The sequence below is a fragment of the Pollachius pollachius genome (genome assembly GCF_949987615.1).
Source record: "Pollachius pollachius genome assembly, chromosome: 15".
In the NCBI taxonomy this organism is placed as follows: Eukaryota; Metazoa; Chordata; class Actinopteri; order Gadiformes; family Gadidae; genus Pollachius; species Pollachius pollachius.
The window spans coordinates 1,888,058-1,910,484 of record NC_136948.1 but is presented as its reverse complement, the minus strand read 5'-3'; the positions used below and the strand labels follow the sequence as shown (position 1 = coordinate 1,910,484).

At 51.1% G+C, this 22,427-nt stretch overlaps 1 protein-coding gene across 1 annotated transcript; it reads left to right on the top strand.

Annotated features, from left to right (window-relative positions):
• Positions 1 to 38: 38 nt before the first annotated feature.
• On the top strand, positions 39 to 19,908 carry nsd2 (nuclear receptor binding SET domain protein 2). The gene is made up of 22 exons (XM_079751907.1): positions 39 to 237; positions 1,519 to 2,385; positions 2,799 to 3,447; positions 3,565 to 3,725; positions 4,101 to 4,532; positions 5,612 to 5,846; positions 6,743 to 6,852; positions 6,941 to 7,037; positions 8,834 to 8,946; positions 9,789 to 9,890; positions 10,823 to 10,949; positions 11,295 to 11,513; positions 12,186 to 12,365; positions 13,234 to 13,390; positions 13,813 to 14,015; positions 14,432 to 14,535; positions 15,910 to 16,179; positions 16,911 to 17,027; positions 17,578 to 17,719; positions 18,008 to 18,114; positions 18,660 to 18,849; positions 19,379 to 19,908. The coding sequence occupies exons 2-22, from the start codon at positions 1,537 to 1,539 to the stop codon at positions 19,570 to 19,572; spliced, it is 4,758 nt and encodes a 1,585-aa protein (XP_079608033.1). The 5' UTR covers positions 39 to 237; positions 1,519 to 1,536; the 3' UTR covers positions 19,573 to 19,908.
• The last annotated feature ends 2,519 nt before the right edge of the window (positions 19,909 to 22,427 follow it).

Sequence of the window (22,427 nt, the reverse complement as noted above, 5' to 3'; positions counted from 1 at the left end):
AACTTCATATGTAATCTGCTGGAAACTGAAACGCGTTAAATGCTTTGATTAGCCAGATTTGACCCATCTTTTAGTCTGTTTTAGAAAGGACCGGTTGGAAGTTGTAACGTCCTGCGGCTCCCGGCCAATCAGAAGTGAGTATTTTTCGCGCTGGTCGGAGCAGAGTTTGAGTTTCCCGCTCGTGATAAACCTCTGATGGACTTTATCACTTTTATCCGTTGAGGAGGAATTCAACAGGTAACAGCAGTTCAACCGCCATCTACGTATTATGACTTTTGGGAAAATGCAATGGCATGACTTTGTGTAAACACACTTGTTCGTCTTTAGCGGCCGTGAGTTTCTGTTAACGCTAGCCCTGTACAACAAGCCCTAGTGCTAACACATGAGCCCAAGCGCTAACGGGGCTGCTAGTAGCTTAGCACTAGTGCTAACACGGTTGCTAGTAGCTTAGCAATAGCGCTAACGGGGCTAGCCGTCTCTTGGATCAATATGTAGGGTTTTGAATGAGCTGTCATGCCGGACCCGGCAGCGACAGTATATATCGCCCACTGACACACTGCATTACTAGTTTAGTTGATACTGGATTCATTTCTCAGTGGTGCATAAAGTACTCCGAGCGCCTGGTGGTCGGTTCCCGGGGATGTCTATTTACCGGGGGGCTGATCATTGAGAGTGGTGCTTGACGCCTCTGGGTCTGAGCCCATCACGGGAGTGTTGCTCCGGGGGTTAGCCGGAGCCCATGTAGTCAGGACGTCCCCTAATAATCTGGCCAGCCTCAAGTAGATAAGGTCTAAAACACGGAAAGAATGACCGAACGGCTCCAGTCATAGAAGCACAACGACTTCTTCGGTTATTTGAGAGAGACGCTTATTTTATTTTGAACATTATAGATGGTATCCACTCCCATCTGCTCTCTTTAGGGGGTAAAGGAGTACTGCTAGCCAGTAGCCATCCACCCGTCTGCATGCGGTGCCCTGGCTCCCTTCCTCCCCATTGATCACCGCTAGGAGTGAGCCCCCGTACATGTACAGCTAGGAGTTGGCCTCTATACACATAGAGCTAGGAGTGAGCCCCCGTAAATGTTCAACTATGAGTGAGCATCTGATCACAGAGCTAAGAGCTAATCTCTTGACATATAGATGGTAGAAGGCCTCTGTACAGATGGACGATGATTAACAGTGTTTTCCCTAACACTCGCAGTGAACGACCGGCGTGCCAAATTGTTCTAAACAATCATTGATCCAATGTATTTAAAAAAAAAAAATAGCAGCTTGTTGATTGCGTTACTTGAATTTCTGTAAAGGATAACGCCACCACAGGTGCAATCCTTTCGTTTTCACACTTCCTTCGTTCCTTCGGTCACATCGAGTACTGAAATAACAATTTCACACAATATTATTGCACCCTAACGACCAAAGCATTTTGGCTTTTCAACCCTTTCTTTGGCAGTATCATGTAGTATTTATCTGATCTTCTGGGGGCTGTCTAACAGACTCCATGTGTTTCTGTGTTCTCCAGCTGAGCTCAGTGGATGGGATGGAGGGCGTAGGAAGCTCCCTGCCCTCAATGCCTGAGCCGGCCAGCCCGCTCAGCATGAAGCAGTCTGACCCCGCCCGCAAGGGCCGCACCGACCCCAGCACCGACCCCACTCTCTTGCTGGACCCGGCTGCCCCACTCCAGGATGGCGCTCTACAGAAGATGGCGGGCCACAACAACAACAACAACAACCACCACGAGCGGCTGAAGGACCTGACCTCCCGCGTGCTGAACGGCGACCAAGACAAGCTGCCCAAGCTGTGTTCCCCCCCGGACATCCCCGTCCTGAAGGGTGCCGACGCCCCGCCCACCATCGCCTCCCTACAGCGCAAAGCACCGCCCCCCACGGTGGACCCAGGCCCAAAGGGGCAGCTCAGCCATCTGGCCGGCGAGTTTCTCTTCTCCGGGAGCGATGAGGTGAAGAAGAGGAAGGGGAGAGCACCCAAAACCAAGCCTCCTGTAAAGTCCCTCCCCCCAACCAGTCCCACAAGGCCAACAACCTCCGCCACCAGCCACCTGCCCCACGGCAACACCAGCCACCTGCCAAACGGCACCACCAGCATCCTGCCAAACGGCCCCTCCACCTTCCTGCCCATCGGCACCACCAACACCACCATTACCACCAGCTTCCTGCCCATCGGCACCACCAACACCACCATTACCACCAGCCTCTTGCCCACTGGCACCACCACCACCACCAGCCTCTTGCCCACTGGCACCACCACCACCACCACCAGCCTCTTGCCCACTGGCATCACCAACACCACCAGCATCTTGCCCACAGGAACCACCAGCACCACCAGCATCTTGCCCACAGGAACCACCAGCACCACTGTGGCCTCCTCACAGGTAGGAACCCTTCTTAATGTAGACATGGCTTTCTTTTTCGCCTAGGGACCTAAAGGACAATTGCATCGCCAAATCTGGTACTCTAGTCTCAGGATAGAGTCCCATCTAACACTACAGGAAATGGTTGATTTTGGTTCTTGTATTAAACACTATTTCCTAGGGAGTTAGGGGGGACTCTGTCCTAAAGATTTAAGAGGGTTCGGCGCGTTGATGACCTCGCTTTATAAATGACAATGTTATTATTGAGGTAGTTTAGTTATAAGATGACCTTGCTTTATAAATGACATGGTTGATGTTATTATTGAGGTACTTTAGTACGATGCCCTTACTTTAAATATTACATGATTACGATATTATGGAATTAGTTTACAACCCTTTTATAGCATGTGTCTGAATCTCCCTGGATTCCACAGCTGCCTCGCTCCCTCCAGCAGGAGGTGAAGGATAAAGAGGAGGTTGGAGAGGAGGCGACGGAGAGCCAGGGCGTTAAGGAGGTGGAGCAGGTGGTTGGAGAGGAGGCGACGGAGAGCCAGGGCGTTAAGGAGGTGGAGCAGGTGGTTGGAGAGGAGGCGACGGAGAGCCAGGGCGTTAAGGAGGTGGAGCAGGTGGTTGGAGAGGAGGCGACGGAGAGCCAGGGCGTTAAGGAGGTGGAGCAGGTGGTTGGAGAGGAGGCGACGGAGAGCCAGGGCGTTAAGGAGGTGGAGCAGGTGGTTGGAGAGGAGGCGACGGAGAGCCAGGGCGTTAAGGAGGTGGAGCAGGTGGTTGGAGAGGAGGCGACGGAGAGCCAGGGCGTTAAGGAGGTGGAGCAGGTGGTTGGAGAGGAGGCGACGGAGAGCCAGGGCGTTAAGGAGCTGGAGCAGGTGGTTGGAGAGGAGGAGACAGAGAGCCAGGCCATTAAGGAGGTGCAGCCGGCGGTTGAGGCTGTAAAGGAGCAGTCTTCCCCATTGGTCAGCTTCTCTGTGGGTGATGTGGTGTGGACCAAGGTGGCAGGATACCCCTGGTGGCCGTGCATGGTCTCGGCTGACCCAGAGCTGGAGCATCACACCAAGCCCAAACCCAGAGGTAACCTTCTGTTCTTGGTAGTATTTGAGCGGCAGGTCTAACAAACCTATGCTTACGGGAAATGTGGCAACAATTCAACCCTGCCTGACTCCAGATGTTGCCGTCTCTCTCCAACAGCCCATGGCCCTCCAGCGCTCCTGTACCACGTGCAGTACTTCGGGGACTGTCCTGAGCGAGGCTACATCCTGGAGAGGAACATGGTGCCGTTCCGTGGAGAGGAACAGTATGAGCAACTACAACAGGCCAACAAACAGCCAGCCGTCCGTATCGTCAAGAAGGTAAGGCTGGACGTCTAATAGCTGCTTGAATCCAAGGTCTAGTTTCATTTCAAGAGAACCTATTCACTATTATACAGTTATTACTGTACTAGTCTATGAATAGTAGTCTATGCATATTTGGGAACTGAAGGTGGAAGGCTAGATTACATGTCTTCTGAAGATCCCGGTGATTAAATGTATACGTACGGGCGCTAGAAGTAAGAGATCGTAACAGCGGACATCATCAGAAAGGCCAAATAAGGGGTGACTGGATTATCATTGGTTTGTTTTGGATATTGGGTTAGCTGGTGTGGGTGGTGCTGGTGTAAGCGTTGTGTGTCTCCAGTGGGTGGTGCCGGTGTGGGTGGTGCTGGTGTAAGCGCTGTGTGTCTCCAGCAGGCCAACGCCTCGGTGCCCAGGAAGTTCCGCGGCCAATGGAGCGAGGGCGTGGGCCAGGCCCGGGAGGCGCTCGGCCTGTCTCTAGACCAGCGCATGGACCGCTTCTCCTACGTCTACAGCCCCGACGGGCTGCGCCTCAACCCCCACGTGGTGGATAAGCTGGCCAGACCCCCCCCGGCGGAGGAGCTGAGGCCAGAGGAGACCCCGGCCGGGGCGCAGGGGGCGGCCTCCCGCCTGGTCCCGCCCCCCCTGGGACAGACGGACCCCCCGGGCCCTGGCCCTTCAACAGGGCAGCGAGAGGCGGCGACCGCGGGGAAGAAGGCGGCCGAGGGAAGGAGCGCTGGGAAAGGAGCGCAGCCCGGCTCCAAGAAGAGACGGAGAGGTCCCTCCAGAGCTGAAGACCACCTCCTGCCCGAGCCTCACAAACAGGTCAGCGGCCTGCACACCAAGCCCCAACCTCAGCGAGATATACCGGCATCCAATGCGGGATGACAAACATTGCATAGCACCGGGTGGCCACTACGAGGCGGTACCTAAAGGGAGCAATTCTTCGTTGACTCACATGTTAAACAGGCCGTTTTCACAGTCTTATTAAACCTATTTACAGCCTGGTCCAAAAAACCATTCTAGTCAGTATGTTTAGTTCATATCTCCATGACAACACTGAGGGAGGTGAATTTTTTTTTAGGAGGCTAGTTTTTATTTTATTGGAGGTTAAAATGTATGAATAATTAGGGGCGCGGCCTCTTGAGTGACAGCTAGCCGCTGACTCTCACTCTATGTACGTCACCTAGATGGGCGTATCTCCCGCCCCCCCATCAATGGGGGGCGGGAGATCAATGCCTTTTTTTGGTTAAAGGAAATGAGGCGGAGTCAAACTATGACGAGTCAAACTAAGATGGCGACGCGCATAAACCAAGAGAATTGGATGCAGTTGGAATAACTGAGGTCTGCCCGGATGCTACATCCATTTTATATACTATCTATGCTCCACACGCTGCCGCGGTGGTGGTGGTGGTGGTGGTGGTGGTGGTGGTGGTGCGTCATGAACAGGATCATGTGTTTGCTCTATTTTTAGACTACGTCCTTTTATTTTTATTTTTTAGGCCCTAGTCAAAGGCCAAAAACAAGTGGTGAGCGATGGGACACAGGAATTGCGTATACATTTTTATAAATACAAAAAATATATCTTACACCATTATGTGCAATTATCAATATATTATCAATATATATACTATACTATAGTATAGTATATATATATGCTATAGTACTCTGTAATATCCTTATTATACTCATTTCAATCATCTTTTTAACAATCCAAACTTCTTCTTTGAACACTAGCCCTTTAGAGATGCTCTATGCCTGGACACTCCACAGCTGGGGGAGAAAGAGAGGGCTATCTGATCTTATCAAAACTGAACAACCAGGTCATCCAGATGTCGGCACGGCACTGCTTTGAGACGCTCCGCGAGAAGCGTGTGATTTAGTGTTCCTGTATTATGCTGTAGGAGTCTGGCTCCGCAGTGGGTCCGGAGGAGATCTGCTCCGCAGTGCGTCCGGAGGAGATCGGCTCCGCAGTGCGTCCGGAGGCGTCCGCGGAGGTTGGTGGGACTCCGCTGAAGAGGAAGAGGAAGAGAGCGATCCAGAAAAACACAACCAACCCACTTTCAGCAACCCTCAGCAAACCAGACGTAGCAGTGAAGAAAAGGTCCAGGAAACCTCCAGCCCAGACCTCCATCTCTGGTTGGTGTTAACTCTCTGGTTCTCTACTATATTAACCTCTGGGTGGTGTTAACTCTGGTTCATTACTATATTAACCTCTGGGTGGTGTTAACTCTGGTTCATTACTATATTAACCTCTGGGTGGTGTTAACTCTGGTTCATCACTATATTAACCTCTGGGTGGTGTTAACTCTGGTTCATTACTATATTAACCTCTGGGTGGTGTTAACTGGTTCATTACTATATTAACCTCTGGGTGATGTTAACTCTGGTTCACTACTATATTAACCCCTGGGTGGTGTTAACTCTGGTTCATTACTATATTAACCTCTGGGTGGTGTTAACTCTGGTTCACTACTATATTAACCCCTGGGTGGTGTAAACTCTGGTTCACTACTATATTAAGTTAACCTCTCTGGGTGGTGTTAACTCTGGTTCATTACTATATTAACCTCTGGGTGGTGTAAACTGGTTCATTTCTATATTAACCTCTGGGTGATGTAAACTCTGGTTCACTACTATATTAAGTTAACCTCTCTGGGTGGTGTTAACTCTGGTTCACTACTATATTAACCCCTGGGTGGTGTGAACTCTGGTTTACTACTATATTAACCCCTGGGTGGTGTGAACTCTGGTTCACTACTATATTAACCCCTGGGTGGTGTGAACTCTGGTTCACTACTATATTAACCCCTGGGTGGTGTTAACTCTGGTTCACTACTATATTAACCTCTGGGTGGTGTTAACTGGTTCATTAATATATTAAGTGAACCTCTCTGGCAGAGACATCCAGTCGCTCTCTAGAAGAGTACACCAGGGTACCTGGTAGAGCTGTCTGCCCCATGAGGGACCCCTGTCTTCTGATGAGCTTTATCTTTCTTTTTTTTTACACCGTCTTTTTGCTCTTGTCTTGTTAGGCAAGAAGAAGACATCTGCCAAGACTCCGGCAACGAAAAGTACAGCCAAGCAGGAGGATCAGAAGCCCAAGAGGAAACGCAACACTGGCAAACAGACGGACAAACTAAAGGTGAACTGCTAGACCACCATCGTTCAAGGTTCTAGAGGGTAGTCCTCTCTGTGTCAAACCTGACCAGGTGCGCTTTGTCCCGCTGCAGGTGGGGACGCTAGAGGCGCCCATGAAGCAGAGGAAGAGGAATACCACAGAGGAAGCTGCTGAACCAGCCAGGAAGAGGAGGAAAGTCTCTGTCTCGGGTAACTCTCTTCTCTTTGATCTTCTGGTACACAAAATCCATCCCTGCTGCAAATTAGAGATAGACCGATATGTTTTTTTCAGGGCCGATACCGATTATTAGTAGTCAAGGGGGCCGATAACTGATATTTGGAGCCGATATTAATTTACAGAAAAAGGGAAAAGATTGGCGTCAAAATCTTGAATAATACAAGCTCCAACACTTAACTTCATTTAAATGCCTTTAAGCATATGATTAATAAACACAACAGCTTATCAGATTTGCAACATAACACAATTTAAACAAATAAATGGCTCACTAAAATTTTCCTGGACTGAAATGTTAATCTTTTACTTATCTTTCTTTTAAGTTCAAACAAAAACAAAAAGTGCAGGGTGTTCTAATGAAGTTAACTGAAAATTTAAATAAATAAATAGTTCCCTAATTAAACAGCCATATTTGCCCGACAGTTTTCTCTCAGACAGACGGTGCTTTGCTGTCAGTTCTGCAGCTTCTCATGTGGCTTACACACACACACACACACACACACACACACACACACACACACACACACACACACACTATTCTCTAGCCATCCCCTCATCGTGCTTCCCTGCAATAAAACAAACTGAATTTTTCTTTCTCTCTCACACACACACACTTCTTACTTTTATCACTGACTATTTCCCTATCAATATTATCAGCAACCTTGTTTCAAGTGATTAAACCGTTAAAAAACACTAAATAGCCTACAGCATCTTCACTTTAATAATTAGTGTTTATCATAGGAACAGACAGCTGCTGCTAACGTATTGGGCCTCACAGTAATGTTAGTAGTCGTGAGTTGTAGAGTTTCGCTACAGTCTGCTGAGTGTCTAGAGCCAGAGAAGGAGAAAGCGGACCGCTGGGCTAACGTTACGCTAAAAGCTAATCAGCCTTCACCTTAAAGCCTAAGGGCTCGAGGGGCTCTGTAGTTACGCAGTTGGATAGCGCATTATGCAGTTGTAGAAGTATAACCACCGCTTAACGTGCTTCCCTACAACAAAACTGGACTGAATTGAGTTTATTAGGTTTTTACTCTCACTCACACACAGACTTCTACTATCACAGACTTTTTCCATGTCAATATTATCAACAAACCTTGTTTCGAGTGATTAACAGGCATGCCTGGACGCCGGACTACGAGCAGAGCTGCCGCTTATGTTTATATAACGTTAATGGGCTCACAGTAATGTTACTAGTAGTTGTGAGATGTAGAGCACTGGGATGTTTATTACAATTTCGGGAGAGTCTGCTGCCTTAACTTACCTCGAAACCAAACCAGACAAAACCTTTTCTCCTCTCCGCCGTGTGTGTGTGAGCACTGTGCATGCACAGCTTTCACTGCTGATTGGCTGTTACCCGTCGTGGCTCTGCGTGTAACCAGGGCGTGTAACCGATCAGATGGTGCTGTGGGTGGGACAATGCTGGAGACGGCGTAGTGACAGCAGACAGAGAGGCGCGGCTGCATCAGAGCCAAAATAACCCAGTTTTAAATTGATCTCTTATCGGCCGTGGGATCAAAAAACAAAAACAAAGTCTGATGCCGATATGCGTCAAAATGCCAAATATCGGCACAGATAATCGGCCCGGCCGATAATTGGTCGATCCCTACTGCAAATGACACTGTCTGCTTACTTGCTGTTGAACTGAATGGTGCTGCATTTGTTGTATATGCTGCAGCAGTTCGCACCCTGCTGCCACCAACTCCTCTGATTCCTCTGCTCTCCGTCGATATGATTGGCTAGTTTGAGATGTTAACTGCTTTATGTCCCACAGTCGACCAATCACCTCAGAAGCAGCAACGCTGCAAGAGGAAACAGGAAGTGGACCCTCAGGCCACGCCCTCCAAGGCCAAGAAGAGGCGTTCCTCTCCGTGTCCCGAGTCAGAGGTAAGAGGGCATGGGTCAGACTTTAGGTGGAGGGCATGATGATGACTCTCAATCATGCTCCATCACCTCTACAGCAGGGGTAGAGGTGATGGAGCAGCTGTAGAGGTGATGGAGCAGGTGTAGAGGTGATGGAGCAGGTGTAGAGGTGATGTAGCAGCTGTAGAGGTGATGGAGCAGGTGTAGAGGTGATGGTGTAGAGGTGATGGGGCGGGTGTAGAGGTGATGGTGTAGAGGTGAAGGATCAGGTGTAGAGGTGATGGTGTAGAGGTGATGGAGCAGCTGTAGAGGTGATGGTGTAGAGGTGATGTAGCAGGTGATGGGGCAGGTGTAGAGGTGATGGAGCAGGAGTAGAGGTGATGGTGTAGAGGTGATGGAGCAGGGGTAGAGGTGATGTAGCAGCTGTAGAGGTGATGGAGCAGCTGTAGAGGTGATGGAGCAGCTGTAGAGGTGATGGAGCAGGTGTAGAGGTGATGGAGCAGCTGTAGAGGTGATGGAGCAGGTGTAGAGGTGATGGGGCGGGTGTAGAGGTGATGGAGCAGCTGTAGAGGTGATGGAGCAGGGGTAGAGGTGATGTAGCAGCTGTAGAGGTGATGGAGCAGCTGTAGAGGTGATGGAGCAGCTGTAGAGGTGATGGAGCAGGTGTAGAGGTGATGGGGCGGGTGTAGAGGTGATGGAGCAGGTGTAGAGGTGATGGAGCAGGTGTAGAGGTGATGGGGCGGGTGTAGAGGTGATGGGGCAGCTGTAGAGGTGATGGTGTAGAGGTGATGGAGCAGCTGTAGAGGTGATGGTGTAGAGGTGATGGTGTAGAGGTGATGGAGCAGCTGTTGGTTCCTTTGCTCCAGGGCTCTGGCAGCGAGGAGCGTCCCGACTCGCCCACTGACTGCCTGGACGACCCCAAGAAGACGGAGAGACTCAGCGGAGCCAGGAAGGAGCTGGTCTGCCAGGTGAGGCTACAGACTGCTTAAAGCTCATCTGTTGACGTGTGTGCTGTCTGTGGCACTGGACTCACTGGAGGGAGAGGGACGGGGTGAGGATGATCTGGGGTCAAACCCCAACGCAGCTGTAGAAAGAGACCCTCACACTCCCTCATGTTTTGTGTGTTATATGGTCCATTACACGTCTTTACTACTCAACTCGGATTAGTCAATCACAGCATTCAGTGGTCTGTTATTCAGTCCCTCCAGAAAAATGCTTCGTTTTTTTGTGATTGTTGCAGCCAAAAATCCTTGATTATGCGGCACGTTTTCTTAGAAAATACGATGAAATATGTGGCATATTTATGCGATGAAATTGCGGGAACTTGCAAAAAAATGCGGGAACTTGCAAAAAAATGCGGGAACTTGCGAAAAATGCAGCTTTTCGATGACGTTCACGTCGCGTAATTACGTCACTTCATAATGTTCCCATGGCAACAGGGGGAAAATAGCTGCTCTTGTGTGAAGTAAACGCAACATTTTTCAACTTTCTGCTAAGATATATGTGGCTTTTTTGCAACGAAAATGCGGGGATTATGAAATCATGCAAGCCCCACATATTTTGTGCGGTAATCTGCAATTTATGCGGTGAAAGTGCGGCAGATTAGAAAAAATCCGGCCCCCGCATGAATATGCAGACTTTGGCTGATTATGCGTTGAATTATGCGATCGCATAATCGCGTTTTTCTGGAGGGACTGGTTATTTCAGAGTGTGTGTGTGTGTGTGTGTGTGTGTGTGTGTGTGTGTCTAGTTATTGATGGTTTAGTTATTGATTGTTTAGTAAGTATCCGTGTCATTATTGTGACCTAATGCCTTTCAGCCTTCCCCTTATCTCTCTGGTGTAGGGTGCTTTGCGGTCTCGGTGTGGTTTCAGTCCTTCGTTGTGTGTCTGTTCCTCCAGGTGTGTGAGCAGCCTTCTGAGGACCTGCTGGCCTGTGAGGGTCCGTGTTCTGGGATGTTCCACCTGTCCTGCTTGGGTCTCACCGTGAGGCCAGAGGACAAGCTCCTCTGTCAGGAGTGCACGACAGGTGAGTCTCCGGACAACACCGTCCCACAGTCGGCCAAAACCTGCAGAACCAGGATCTCTTTATTGTCTTGGCACAACAAGATTGTAATGCAATCCAGACAGTGTGATTCAAAACAACATTTTAAATCTATAAGAAAGGTAAAAAATCTATGTAAACAAAATATACAAATAACAAATGACAAAAATACAAATAAATAAGAATAGCAGCTGAGGTAAACGTAGTAGTGTTGTCCGGTTTTTTAATAGTGCAAATTGGTCCATTCAGGATGCTTTTAAGGTGCTTGTGTAACGAGATGTGAGAGGAGAGCCTTGTTACCAGGTAATCGTTAACCTCCCCCTTCTCCAGACATCCACCCCTGCTTCGCCTGTAAGCAGACCGAGGGTCCGGCAGCTCTGGGGGAAGCGCTGCGGCGCTGCTACATGCCCAACTGTGGGAAGCTGTACCACGAGGCGTGCGCCCGCCTCAACCCGCTCAGCGTGTTCGACCAGCGCGGCCTCCGCTGCCCGCTGCACACCTGCCTCAGCTGCCACCTGGGCTGCCGCACCAACGGCAAGGCCACCAAGGGTAAGGCTACACTACGCTATGGCTATGCTACGCTACACTAGGGTGAGGCTAGGCTATGATAGGGTGGGGCTAGGCTACGATAGGGTGGGGCTAGGCTACGATAGGGTGGGGCTAGGCTAAGATAGGGTGGGGCTAGGCTATGATAGGGTGGGGCTAGGCTACGCTAGGGTGGGGCTAGGCTACGCTAGGGTGGGGCTAGGCTACGCTAGGGTGGGGCTAGGCTAGGGTGAGGCTACGCTAGGCTAGGGTGAGACTGCACTATGCTAGGGTAAGGCTATGCTACACTAGGGTGAGGCTAAGCTAAGGCTACACTATGCTAGGCTAGGGTGAGGCTACACTAGGCTAGGGTGAGGCTATGCTAGGCTAGGGTGAGGCTACGCTAGGCTAGAGCTATGCTAGGCTAGGGTAAGGCTACACTATGCTAGCCTAAGGTGAGGCTACACAATGCTAGCGTAGGGTGAAGCTACATTAGGCTAGGGTGAGGCTATGTTAGACTAGCGTGAGGCTATGCTATGGTATTGCCTCACTATGCTAGGGTGAGGCTACACTACACTAGGGAGAGGTTATGCTACCCTTGGGTGAGGCTATGCTAGGGATCGGATACGCTAGGGTGAGGATAGGCTACGCTAGGCTAGGATGTGCGTGTGTTATCTAACATGTATGTGTTTGTAGGTAAGATGATGCGGTGCCTGCGCTGCCCAGTAGCCTACCATGTAGGAGAGCTGTGTGTGTCGGCCGGCAGCCAGGTGATAACCAGCACGGCACTGGTCTGCACCAGCCACTTCAACGCCAAGAAGGGCTACAGCCACCACAGCCACGTCAACGTCAGCTGGTGCTTCGTCTGCTCCAAAGGTAGGCCACGCCTTCCCCCCCCGGCAGCCCCCCAACTGTGCTGAGGAACGACAGGCGTCACGAGGGCGTTAGCAGATGGGTGATGCTTTGACATGGCCAGAGCGGCTTTTGTACATGGAATAGAGCAGGGCAACGAACCTTGGTTTCCTCACGCTCAAGGGCTGATTATGGTTCCACGTTGATTAAATGCAAGGGCGTTTTGACGGACCCCTTACGTCCTTGCAGACCCTCCTTGCGTCCAACGCAAGGGCCTGACATGTGCTCAAAAAATGTTTAACCTTGCGTCGAGGCGATGCAGCAGCGAGGGCTGTGATTGGTCCACTCACTAAAACCCGATGCAGAACCAAAACAGGTTCACGACTGCGTCGAAGCATCTGCGTGGTCCTTGCGTTGCGTCAACGTACGGCTGGGCGATTGATCAAATTTTGATCGCGATTAAGATTTTAGCGTCAAAGAATCACAAAACTAATACAATCGAGTATTTTATTTTTTTTTTTTTATTATTATTTTTTTATTAAATGTTTTATAGAAAGTGCACAGCTGGATACATATCTGTATATTATTTTAGATTTGAACATTTTATTTTTACCATTTTGTATATCTTTTAAGGCGAAGTTCTCAGTTACAAAGTGTATTTTGGGAGAGACATGCTGAATAAACACATCATGTTTTCAAACTCAAAAATAATCGTTTGAATAATCGTGATTTCAATATTGACCAAAATAATCGTGATTATGATTTTTCCCATAATCGAGCAGCCCTACGTCAAAGGGGAACCATAATCAGCCCTTCAGGAAGGCTGGGCTATAACCAGAGACGCAGGTTTTCCTTGGGTCGGGTATTGATGTGTGTGTGTGTCTCTCTACAGGGGGCCAGCTGCTCTGCTGTGAGTCGTGTCCGGCTGCGTTCCACCCGGACTGTCTCAACATCTCCATGCCCGAGGGCAGCTGGTTCTGCAACGACTGCCGGGCCGGGAAGAAGCCCAAGTACCAGGACGTGATCTGGGTCAAACTGGGCACCTACAGGTGGGTGGGGATCCCCAGGGGAGGGCGGAGCTCTCACCTGGACCTGCAGTAGTGTGGGCGTCGCCAAAGAGGAGACCTTTGGTCTAGGGCTGAGCGATCTTTTTGATTGATTAAGTCCCTTATGTTCTGTATTATTCAGTAAAAAAGCAATACATCTTTTTTTAGTATGACCAAACAACAGTCAACAAATAAACTGCTCTTTCCTTTAGGCCAGGCCGATGAGTTGAGATGATTTTAACTACTGAATTGTAAAAGAAAAAATAAATATACCTCTCCAGTCAGTAACGGTAACGATCACAGTCTTTGCGATTTGTGAATCGTGTTCTCTTACATCGCGATTTGTGATTTGAATTCGACTAATCGTTCAGCACCTGTTTGGTCTCTGGTGAGTCATAACACAGACGCCACGTTGCTCCCTCCAGGTGGTGGCCGGCAGAGATCCGACACCCGCGCACTGTGCCCACCAACATCCAGCACCTGCGCCACCAGATCGGAGAGTTCCCCGTCTTCTTCTTTGGCTCCAAGGACTTCTTCTGGACCCACCAGGGCCGGGTGTTCCCCTACATGGAGGGGGACCGCGGCAGCCGGCACCAGAAGACCAACATAGGCAAGGTCTTCAAGAACGGTGAGGAGTTGCTCCAAGACTCGACCACGCTGCATGCTTCACCTCCTCCTGTGAGCGCAGAAAGGTCCTGGAGCGGGATGAACAGGAACCCTGTGATGTCATCGTGAAGGCAAAGAGGGAATCTCTTTTACATTTAGAGGCTTTTTTCCAAAGTGACTTACAACCATTTATGCACACATTCACACACCGACGGTGGAGTCAACCCATCAGGAGCAGTTAGGGTTGGGTGCCTTGCTCAGGGACACCTCGACACTCCGTTATGTGGAGCCGGGGAACCGGTCAACCCGCCCTACCTCCTGAGCTACTGCCGCCCATCTCTTCAATCCCTTGTTTCGGCCCATATTAATCCCATGTTTTGAGTCACAGGCTGTTTGGTCTTCACTATGCGTGACGCATTTCTTTCCCACAATCCTCAGCTCTTCTGGAGGCGGAGGCACGCTTCAAGGAGACCAGGCTGAAGCGGGAGACCAAGGAGGCTCAGGAGAACAACAAGAAACCTCCTCCCTACAAGTTCATCAAGGTCTCGGACGGTGTTTAATGGTGCTTTAGAAGCTGTGTGCAGTACCAGGCTCGACCACCAGGTCTCTCTATAAAGCATACCATCCATGTTGAAGTAGCTCCCTCTAGTTCCTGCGGTTTTAATTAGAAGTTTTCAGTTAGAATGTTGCTGAGGTTCTGGGACGGTTCAAGCTGGAGCTTGAACCGGCTCTAGATGGAATGTTTTGGCTCCAGAGTGTCTTGGTACCGGTGTGATCTACACGGTACCGCATCCTCTCGGAGCGAGAGAAACCAAACGGGATGGGATTGGGAATGTCACACATCAGCTCAGTGTGATGTTACAGTAACCCAAACCACATGAGCTACAGTAACCACAGCACGTTACAGTAATCACATGATCTACAGTAACCACATGATCTACAGTAACCAGTGTGTTGCAGTAACCGCAGCATGTTACAGTAACTACAGGATGTTACAGTAACCACATGATCAACAGTAACCACAGCATGTTACAGTAACCACATGGTCTACAGTAACCACAACATGTTACAGTGACCACATGATCTACAGTAAACACAGAATGTTACAGTAACCACATGATCTACAGTAACCACAACATGTTACAGTAATCACATGATCTACAGTAACAACACGTTACAGTAACCACAAGAGCGACAGTAACCACATGATCTACAGTAACCATAGCATGTTACAGTAACCACATGGTCTACAGTAACCACATGATCTACAGTAACCACAACATGTTACAGTAACCACAACATGTTACAGTAACCACATGATCTACAGTAACCACAGCATGTTACAGTAACCACATGATCTACAGTAACCACAACATGTTACAGTAACCTAAAATGGTATGTGGGGGGGTCAGTTGTTAGCATCCATTTTGAAGTAGATTCCCCGCGCTGACCCGCTCTGCTGACCCGCTCTACTGAACCGCTCTGCTGAACCGCTCTGCTGACCCGCTTTACTGACCCGCTCTACTGACCCGCTCTAACCCGTGCTGACCCGCTCTGCTGAACCGCTCTGCTGACCCACTCTACTGACCCGCTCTCCTGACCCGCTCTAACCCGTGCTGACCCGCTCTACTGAACCGCTCTGCTGACCCGCTCTGCTGACCCGCTCTGCTGACCCGCTCTACTGACCCGCTCTGCTGACCCGCTCTACTGACCCGCTCTACTGACCCGCTCTACTGACCCGCTCTGCTGACCCGCTCTGCTGACCCACTCTACTGACCCGCTCAACTGACCCGCTCTAACCCGTGCTGACCCGCTCTACTGACCCGCTCTGCTGACCCGCTCTGCTGACCCGCTCTGCTGACCCGCTCTACTGACCCGCTCTACTGACCCGCTCTGCTGACCCGCTCTCCCTGCAGGTGAACCGGCCCTGCGGGAAGGTGCAGGTGAGCACGGCGGACGTGTCGGAGATCCCCAAGTGTAACTGCCGCCCGTCGGACGAGCGGCCGTGCGGCTTCGAGTCGGAGTGCCTGAACCGCATGCTGCTGTACGAGTGCCACCCCCAGGTGTGTCCCAACGGCACCCGCTGCTGCAACCAGGACTTCAGCAAGCGCCTGTACCCCGACACCAAGATCATCAAGACCGCCGGCAAGGGCTGGGGCCTCATCTGCCTCCGCGACATCAAGAAGGTAGGCCGCTGCTGATTGGCCGCTGTGTGAGGAGGGGGCGGGGTCTTGGTCCTAGAGCGCTTCCTGAACTTCAGCTGGGTTCACACCGCTGCCTTCAGGACAAACCTCTTCCTCCTCGGTGTCCTGCAGGAAGCTACTTAGTTAGTGGTTAGTTGTTTAGTGGGTGATGGTGCTGTGCCCTGCAGGGAGAGTTAGTTATTTAGTTAGTTAGTTAGTTAGTGTCGAGTTGGTTAGTGAGTGATGGTGCTGTGTGTCCTGCAGAGGGAGTTGGTTGGTTATTTGGTGGTTAGTTGGTTAGTGAGTGATTATGCTGTGTTTCCTGTAGGGGGTGTTAGTTAGTTAGTGGTTAGTGGTGGGTTGGTTAGTGAGTGATTATGCTGTGTTTCCTGTAGGGGGTGTTAGTTAGTTAGTTAGTTAGTGGTTAGTGGTGGGTTGGTTAGTGAGTGATTATGCTGTGTTTCCTGTAGGGGGTGTTAGTTAGTTAGTTAGTTAGTTAGTTAGTTAGTGGTTAGTTAGTGATGTGCTGTGTGTCCTGCAGGGGGTGTTAGTTAGTTAGTGGTTAGTGGTGGGTTGGTTAGTGAGTGATTATGCTGTGTTTCCTGTAGGGGGTGTTAGTTAGTTAGTGGTTAGTGGTGGGTTGGTTAGTGAGTGATTATGCTGTGTTTCCTGTAGGGGGTGTTAGTTAGTTAGTTAGTTAGTGGTTAGTTAGTGATGTGCTGTGTGTCCTGCAGGGGGAGTTTGTGAACGAGTACATCGGGGAGCTGATCGATGAGGAGGAGTGCCGAGCCCGGATCCGCTTCGCCCAGGAGAACAACATCTCCCACTTCTACATGCTCACCATCGACAAGGTACACTACACGCCCCCTACTCCACCACTACACGCCCTCTACTCCACCACTACACGCCCCCTACTCCACCACTACACGCCCCCTACTCCACCACTACACGCCCCCTACTCCACCACTACACGCCCCCTACTCCACCACTACACGCCCCCTACTCCACCACTACACAGCCCCTACTCCACCACTACACGCCCCCTACTCCACCACTACACGCCCCCTACTCCACCACTACACACCCCCTACTCCACCACTACACGCCCCCTACTCCACCACTACACACCCCCTACTCCACCACTACACGCCCCCTACTCCACCACTACACGCCCCCTACTCCACCACTACACGCCCCCTACTCCACCACTACACGCCCCCTACTCCACCACTACACGCCCCCTACTCCACCACTACACGCCCCCTACTCCACCACTACACGCCCCCTACTCCACCACTACACGCCCCCTACTCCACCACTACACGCCCCCTACTCCACCACTACACAGCCCCTCCTCCACCACTACACAGCCCCTCCTAACCCACCCCGTGTTGGGTCCAGGACCGGATCATCGATGCCGGGCCCAAGGGCAACTACTCTCGGTTCATGAACCACAGCTGCCAGCCCAACTGTGAAACGCAGAAGTGGACGGTGAACGGAGACACCCGGGTCGGCCTGTTCGCCGTCTGCCCCATCCCAGCAGGTAAGGAGGGTTAGACAGTACAGAGACAGGTCACTAAGGAGCAGGTAGGGGTTAGACAGTACAGAGACAGGTCATTAAGGAGCAGGTAGGGGTTAGACAGTACAGAGACAGGTCATTAGGGAGCAGGTAGGGGTTAGACAGTACAGAGACAGGTCATTAAGGAGCAGGTAGGGGTTAGACAGTACAGAAACAGGTCATTAAGGAGCAGGTAGGGGTTAGACAGTACAGGATCAGGTCAGGCGAGGGTCCTCTGGCCCACCCTCAGACTGACCAGGTGTTGGTCTGCAGGTACGGAGCTCACCTTCAACTACAACCTGGACTGTCTGGGCAACGAGAAGACGGTGTGTCGCTGTGGGGCGCCCAACTGCAGCGGGTTCCTGGGAGACCGGCCCAAGGTGGGTCTACCTGTACAGCATCAGGAAACACAACTCAAAGGACGTCATTCATATGAATATATGTATTAAAGTATTTATGTAAGGGCTGTCAAACGATTCAAAACTGTAATCGCCTTAATCTCAATGTATTGGTGAGTTAACTCCCGATTCATCCCTTTTTTTTAAATTATTATATTTTAAATCCACTACAATTGAAGTCAAATGGAATGCCACATTATCATTCATACCAAATGTGCTGAATAAGCACATTCCGGACCAACAGATCTTTTGGGGAGGTTTATTGACTCACAGTTTGGGTGGATTATGAAAGTTACGGAACACCACCGATTTGGGAATTGTAAACCAGCAGTTAATTAGTACAATTGTAAACCAACAGTTACTACAAGCGAAGTTAAATTCAAATAAGTAGCACCACAGATTTGGAAATTGTAATCAGGCTGTCGCTTCCTGCTACGACCTGAACGAGGCCGCTGGGTCATTTGAACAGGTGGTGTATCATCAGTGTAGTACTGCAGTGGAGGATGATGTGGTTGCTCTGTGTTCAGACGTCCAGCGCTGCTCCCTCTGAGATGAAGGTGAAGAGGGTGAAGAGGAGGAAGAGGAAGAGTGAGGGCAAGCGGTCCGAGGACGAGTGCTTCCGCTGCAGAGACGGGGGACAGCTGGTGATCTGTGGCAAGAAGAGCTGCACCAAGGCCTACCACCTGGCCTGTCTGGGGCTGGCCAAGAGACCCTTCGGTAAGGCCCCCTTTACCCCTACCCCACCGCCTAGACCCCTTACCCCTACCCCACCCCCTAGACCCCTTACCCCTACCCCACCCCCTAGACCCCTTACCCCTACCCCACCACCTAGACCCCTTACCCCTACCCCACCACCTAGACCCCTTACCCCTACCCCACCACCTAGACCCCTTACCCCTACCCCACCACCTAGACCCCTTACCCCTACCCCACCCCCTAGACCCCTTACCCCTACCCCACCACCTAGACCCCTTACCCCTATCCCACCACCTAGACCCCTTACCCCACCCCCTAGATCCCTTACCCCTACCCCACCCCCTAGACCCCTTACCCCTACCCCACCCCCTAGACCCCTTACCCCTACCCCACCACCTAGACCCCTTACCCCTACCCCACCACCTAGACCCCTTACCCCTACCCCACCACCTAGACCCCTTACCCCTACCCCACCACCTAGACCCCTTCCCCCTACCCCACCACCTAGACCCCTTCCCCCCGCTGTGTGACTAGTGTTGGCTCCCTGCAGGGCGCTGGGACTGCCCGTGGCACCACTGTGACGTGTGTGGGAAGGCGTCGGAGGCCTTCTGCCAGCTGTGTCCCAACTCCTTCTGCAGCTCCCACCAGCAGGGGGCGCTGCAGGAACGCCCCCCCTCCTGCTCCTCCTCCTCCTCCTCCTCCTCCTCACAGCTGTGCTGCCTGGAGCACGACCCCCAGGACTAGACCACCGGGACCCCCAGGACTAGACCACCAGGACCCCCCCCAGGACTAGACCACCGGGACCCCCAGGACTAGACCACCGGGACCCCCAGGACTAGACCACCAGGACCCCCCCCAGGACTAGACCACCGGGACCCCCAGGACTAGACCACCAGGACCCCCCCCAGGACTAGACCACCAGGACCCCCCAGGACTAGACCACCAGGACCTCCAGGACTAGACCACCAGGACCCCCAGGACTAGACCACCAGGACCCCCCAGGACTAGACCACCAGGACCCCCCCCAGGACTAGACCACCAGGACCCCCCAGGACTAGACCACCAGGACCCCCAGGACTAGACCACCAGGACCCCCCGGACTAGACCACCAGGACCCCCCAGGACTAGACCACCAGGACCCCCCCAGGACTAGACCACCAGGACCCCCCCCCAGGACTAGACCTCCAGGACCCCCAGGACTAGACCTCCAGGACCCCCAGGACTAGACCTCCAGGACCCCCAGGACTAGACCTCCAGGACCCCCCAGGACTAGACCACCAGGACCCCCCCAGGACTAGACCTCCAGGACCCCCAGGACTAGACCTCCAGGACCCCCAGGACTAGACCACCTGGGAACCCCCTGGACTAGACCACCAGGACTAGACCAGCAGGATCCCCCCCCGGACTAGACCACCAGGACCCCCCCAGGACTAGACCTCCAGGACCCCCAGGACTAGACCTCCAGGACCCCCCCCTGGACTAGACTAGCAGGACTAGACCACCTGGGAACCCCCTGGACTAGACCACCAGGACTAGACCAGCAGGACCCCCCTCTGGGCTAGACCACCAGGACTAGACCAGCTGGACTAGACCAGCAGGACCCCCCTCTGGGCTAGACCAGCAGGACTAGACCAGCTGGACTAGACCAGCAGGACTAGACCAGCAGAACCCCTCTGGACTGGACCACCAGGACCCCCCTCTGGGCTAGACCACCAGGACTAGACCAGCTGGACTAGACCAGCAGGACCCCCCTCTGGGCTAGACCAGCAGGACTAGACCAGCTGGACTAGACCAGCAGGACTAGACCAGCAGAACCCCTCTGGACTAGACCACCAGGACCCCCCTCTGGGCTAGACCACCAGGGAACCCCCTGGACTAGACCAGCTGGACTAGACCAGCAGGGCTCCCCCTGGACTAGACCACCCTTGTCTGAGTCTTGGGGGTCAGTGGTCGGAGTGTCTCCTTCTGGGTGAAGACTAGGGAGGCTAGCAGTAGATGGATCTCTGTATTATGTTGTCTGTGAAGCAATACCAAAATGATGATTGACATGTTTAGTTCTTCTGGAGATAGACCAGCTAGCTAGCGGTGACTCATAGATTGGAGACGGCTTTTAGTTTGAGTTTGATCTGAAACTTCCTCTCAATTTGTTTGGACAGGAAAAGTTATTTTTCGTAGTTTTCAAAAGGTTTAAAGGGTCTATAACACTACTGTTAGCCTGAAACCGATCAGTGTTTTAGCTTGTTTATAAAGATATAAAGATATATATAAATATATAGTGTATACTGAGGTGGCCTTTAGCAGTTACTCTTTCTACTGTTGAATACAGACATCAAGAACTCGTCATCAAATATTGTCCAGCAAGTAAACATTCTCAAAATTGGCTTTCATTTTACACAACATCAAGATAGAGATGTATTTTTTCATTATTTTTAATGACACCTTTGTTCTTATTTGTTCTGTTCTCTTTCTCTTCATTCTGTTTGTGTGTGTGTGTTCTAGGAAGTCAGACTAATATGTACATAATGTATAAGTCCATATAGTGATGCATCTATTGTAAATACCATCTGATCTCTTCGGATTGTTTGGCCTTTTGTTTTTTTTTTCGGATGCAGTGCTTTAACACTTTTGTGCAAGATTTCATAGCTGTTGAATCATGGAATAAAAGTGGTTGAAAAGGATGTGTACCTTTTTTCATTTTGGAGCCTTTTTTACCTACCAATATAATAATAATAATTGATCAGTTTTTTATAGCGCTTTTCTAAATACTCAAAAGACGCTTTACAAATAAGAAAGGAATACATACAGACAGTACAAACACTCAAACAAAAGGGAAAAAATAACCAACACAACAATAGGCAACACATTAAGAGAGCGGGAGAGGGTGGAAGATGGCGGAGGATGGTTTGTCAGATGTTGTAGGTGGTCCTGAATAGATGGGTTTTAAGTTGACTTTTGAATGAACAGAGTTTCGGATGGCCAGAGGGAGGGAGGTCCAGAGGGTAGGGGCGGCGATGGCGGAGGCTCGGGCCCCCAGGTTGCGATACTTGGTCCTGGTGATGGAGGTGGGAAGGTTGGCATCAGCGGAGCGTAGGCGGTGAGTGGGGGAGTGGTGATGGAGGAGATCTGTTATGTACGAGGGTGCAAGTTGTTTAGCGCTTTGTAGGTGGTGAGGGGGATCTTGAAATTGATGTGTTGTTTTATTGGAAGCCAATGAAGTTGACGGAGGATGGGAGTAATGTGTTCTCCGGAGGGGGAGTTAGTAAACAGTCGGGCTGCAGAGTTTTGTAAATATTGCAATTTTTGAAGAATAGTGGAGGGGAGGCCATACAGAATGCTCTTGCAATAGTCGAGTCTGCAAGTGATGAAGGCGTGGATTAGTGTTTCGGCAGCTGAGGATGAAAGAGTGAGTCGAAGGCGTGCAATGTTGCGGAGGTGGAAGAAGGATGTTTTTCTGACGCTGTTTATGTGTGACTTGAAGGAGAGCGTGGGGGGTGGGGATCATGGTTTTTGGGGCGAAGATGATAATTTCAGTTTTATTGCCGTTGAGTTTGAGGAAGTTTTGGTCCATCCAGGTTTTGATGTCAGTGACAGTTGGTGAG

What these genes read in the sequence shown, in the direction of transcription:
- nsd2 (XM_079751907.1), top strand. Translation starts at nt 1,537, where the DNA reads ATGGAGGGCGTAGGAAGCTCCCTGCCCTCAATGCCTGAGCCGGCCAGC. An exon ending in CACCAAGCCCAAACCCAGAG is followed by an intron (nt 3,448 to 3,564) that starts GTAACCTTCTGT and finishes TCTCTCCAACAG; the next exon opens with CCCATGGCCCTCCAGCGCTC. An exon ending in CTCCCTACAAGTTCATCAAG is followed by an intron (nt 14,536 to 15,909) that starts GTCTCGGACGGT and finishes CTCTCCCTGCAG; the next exon opens with GTGAACCGGCCCTGCGGGAA.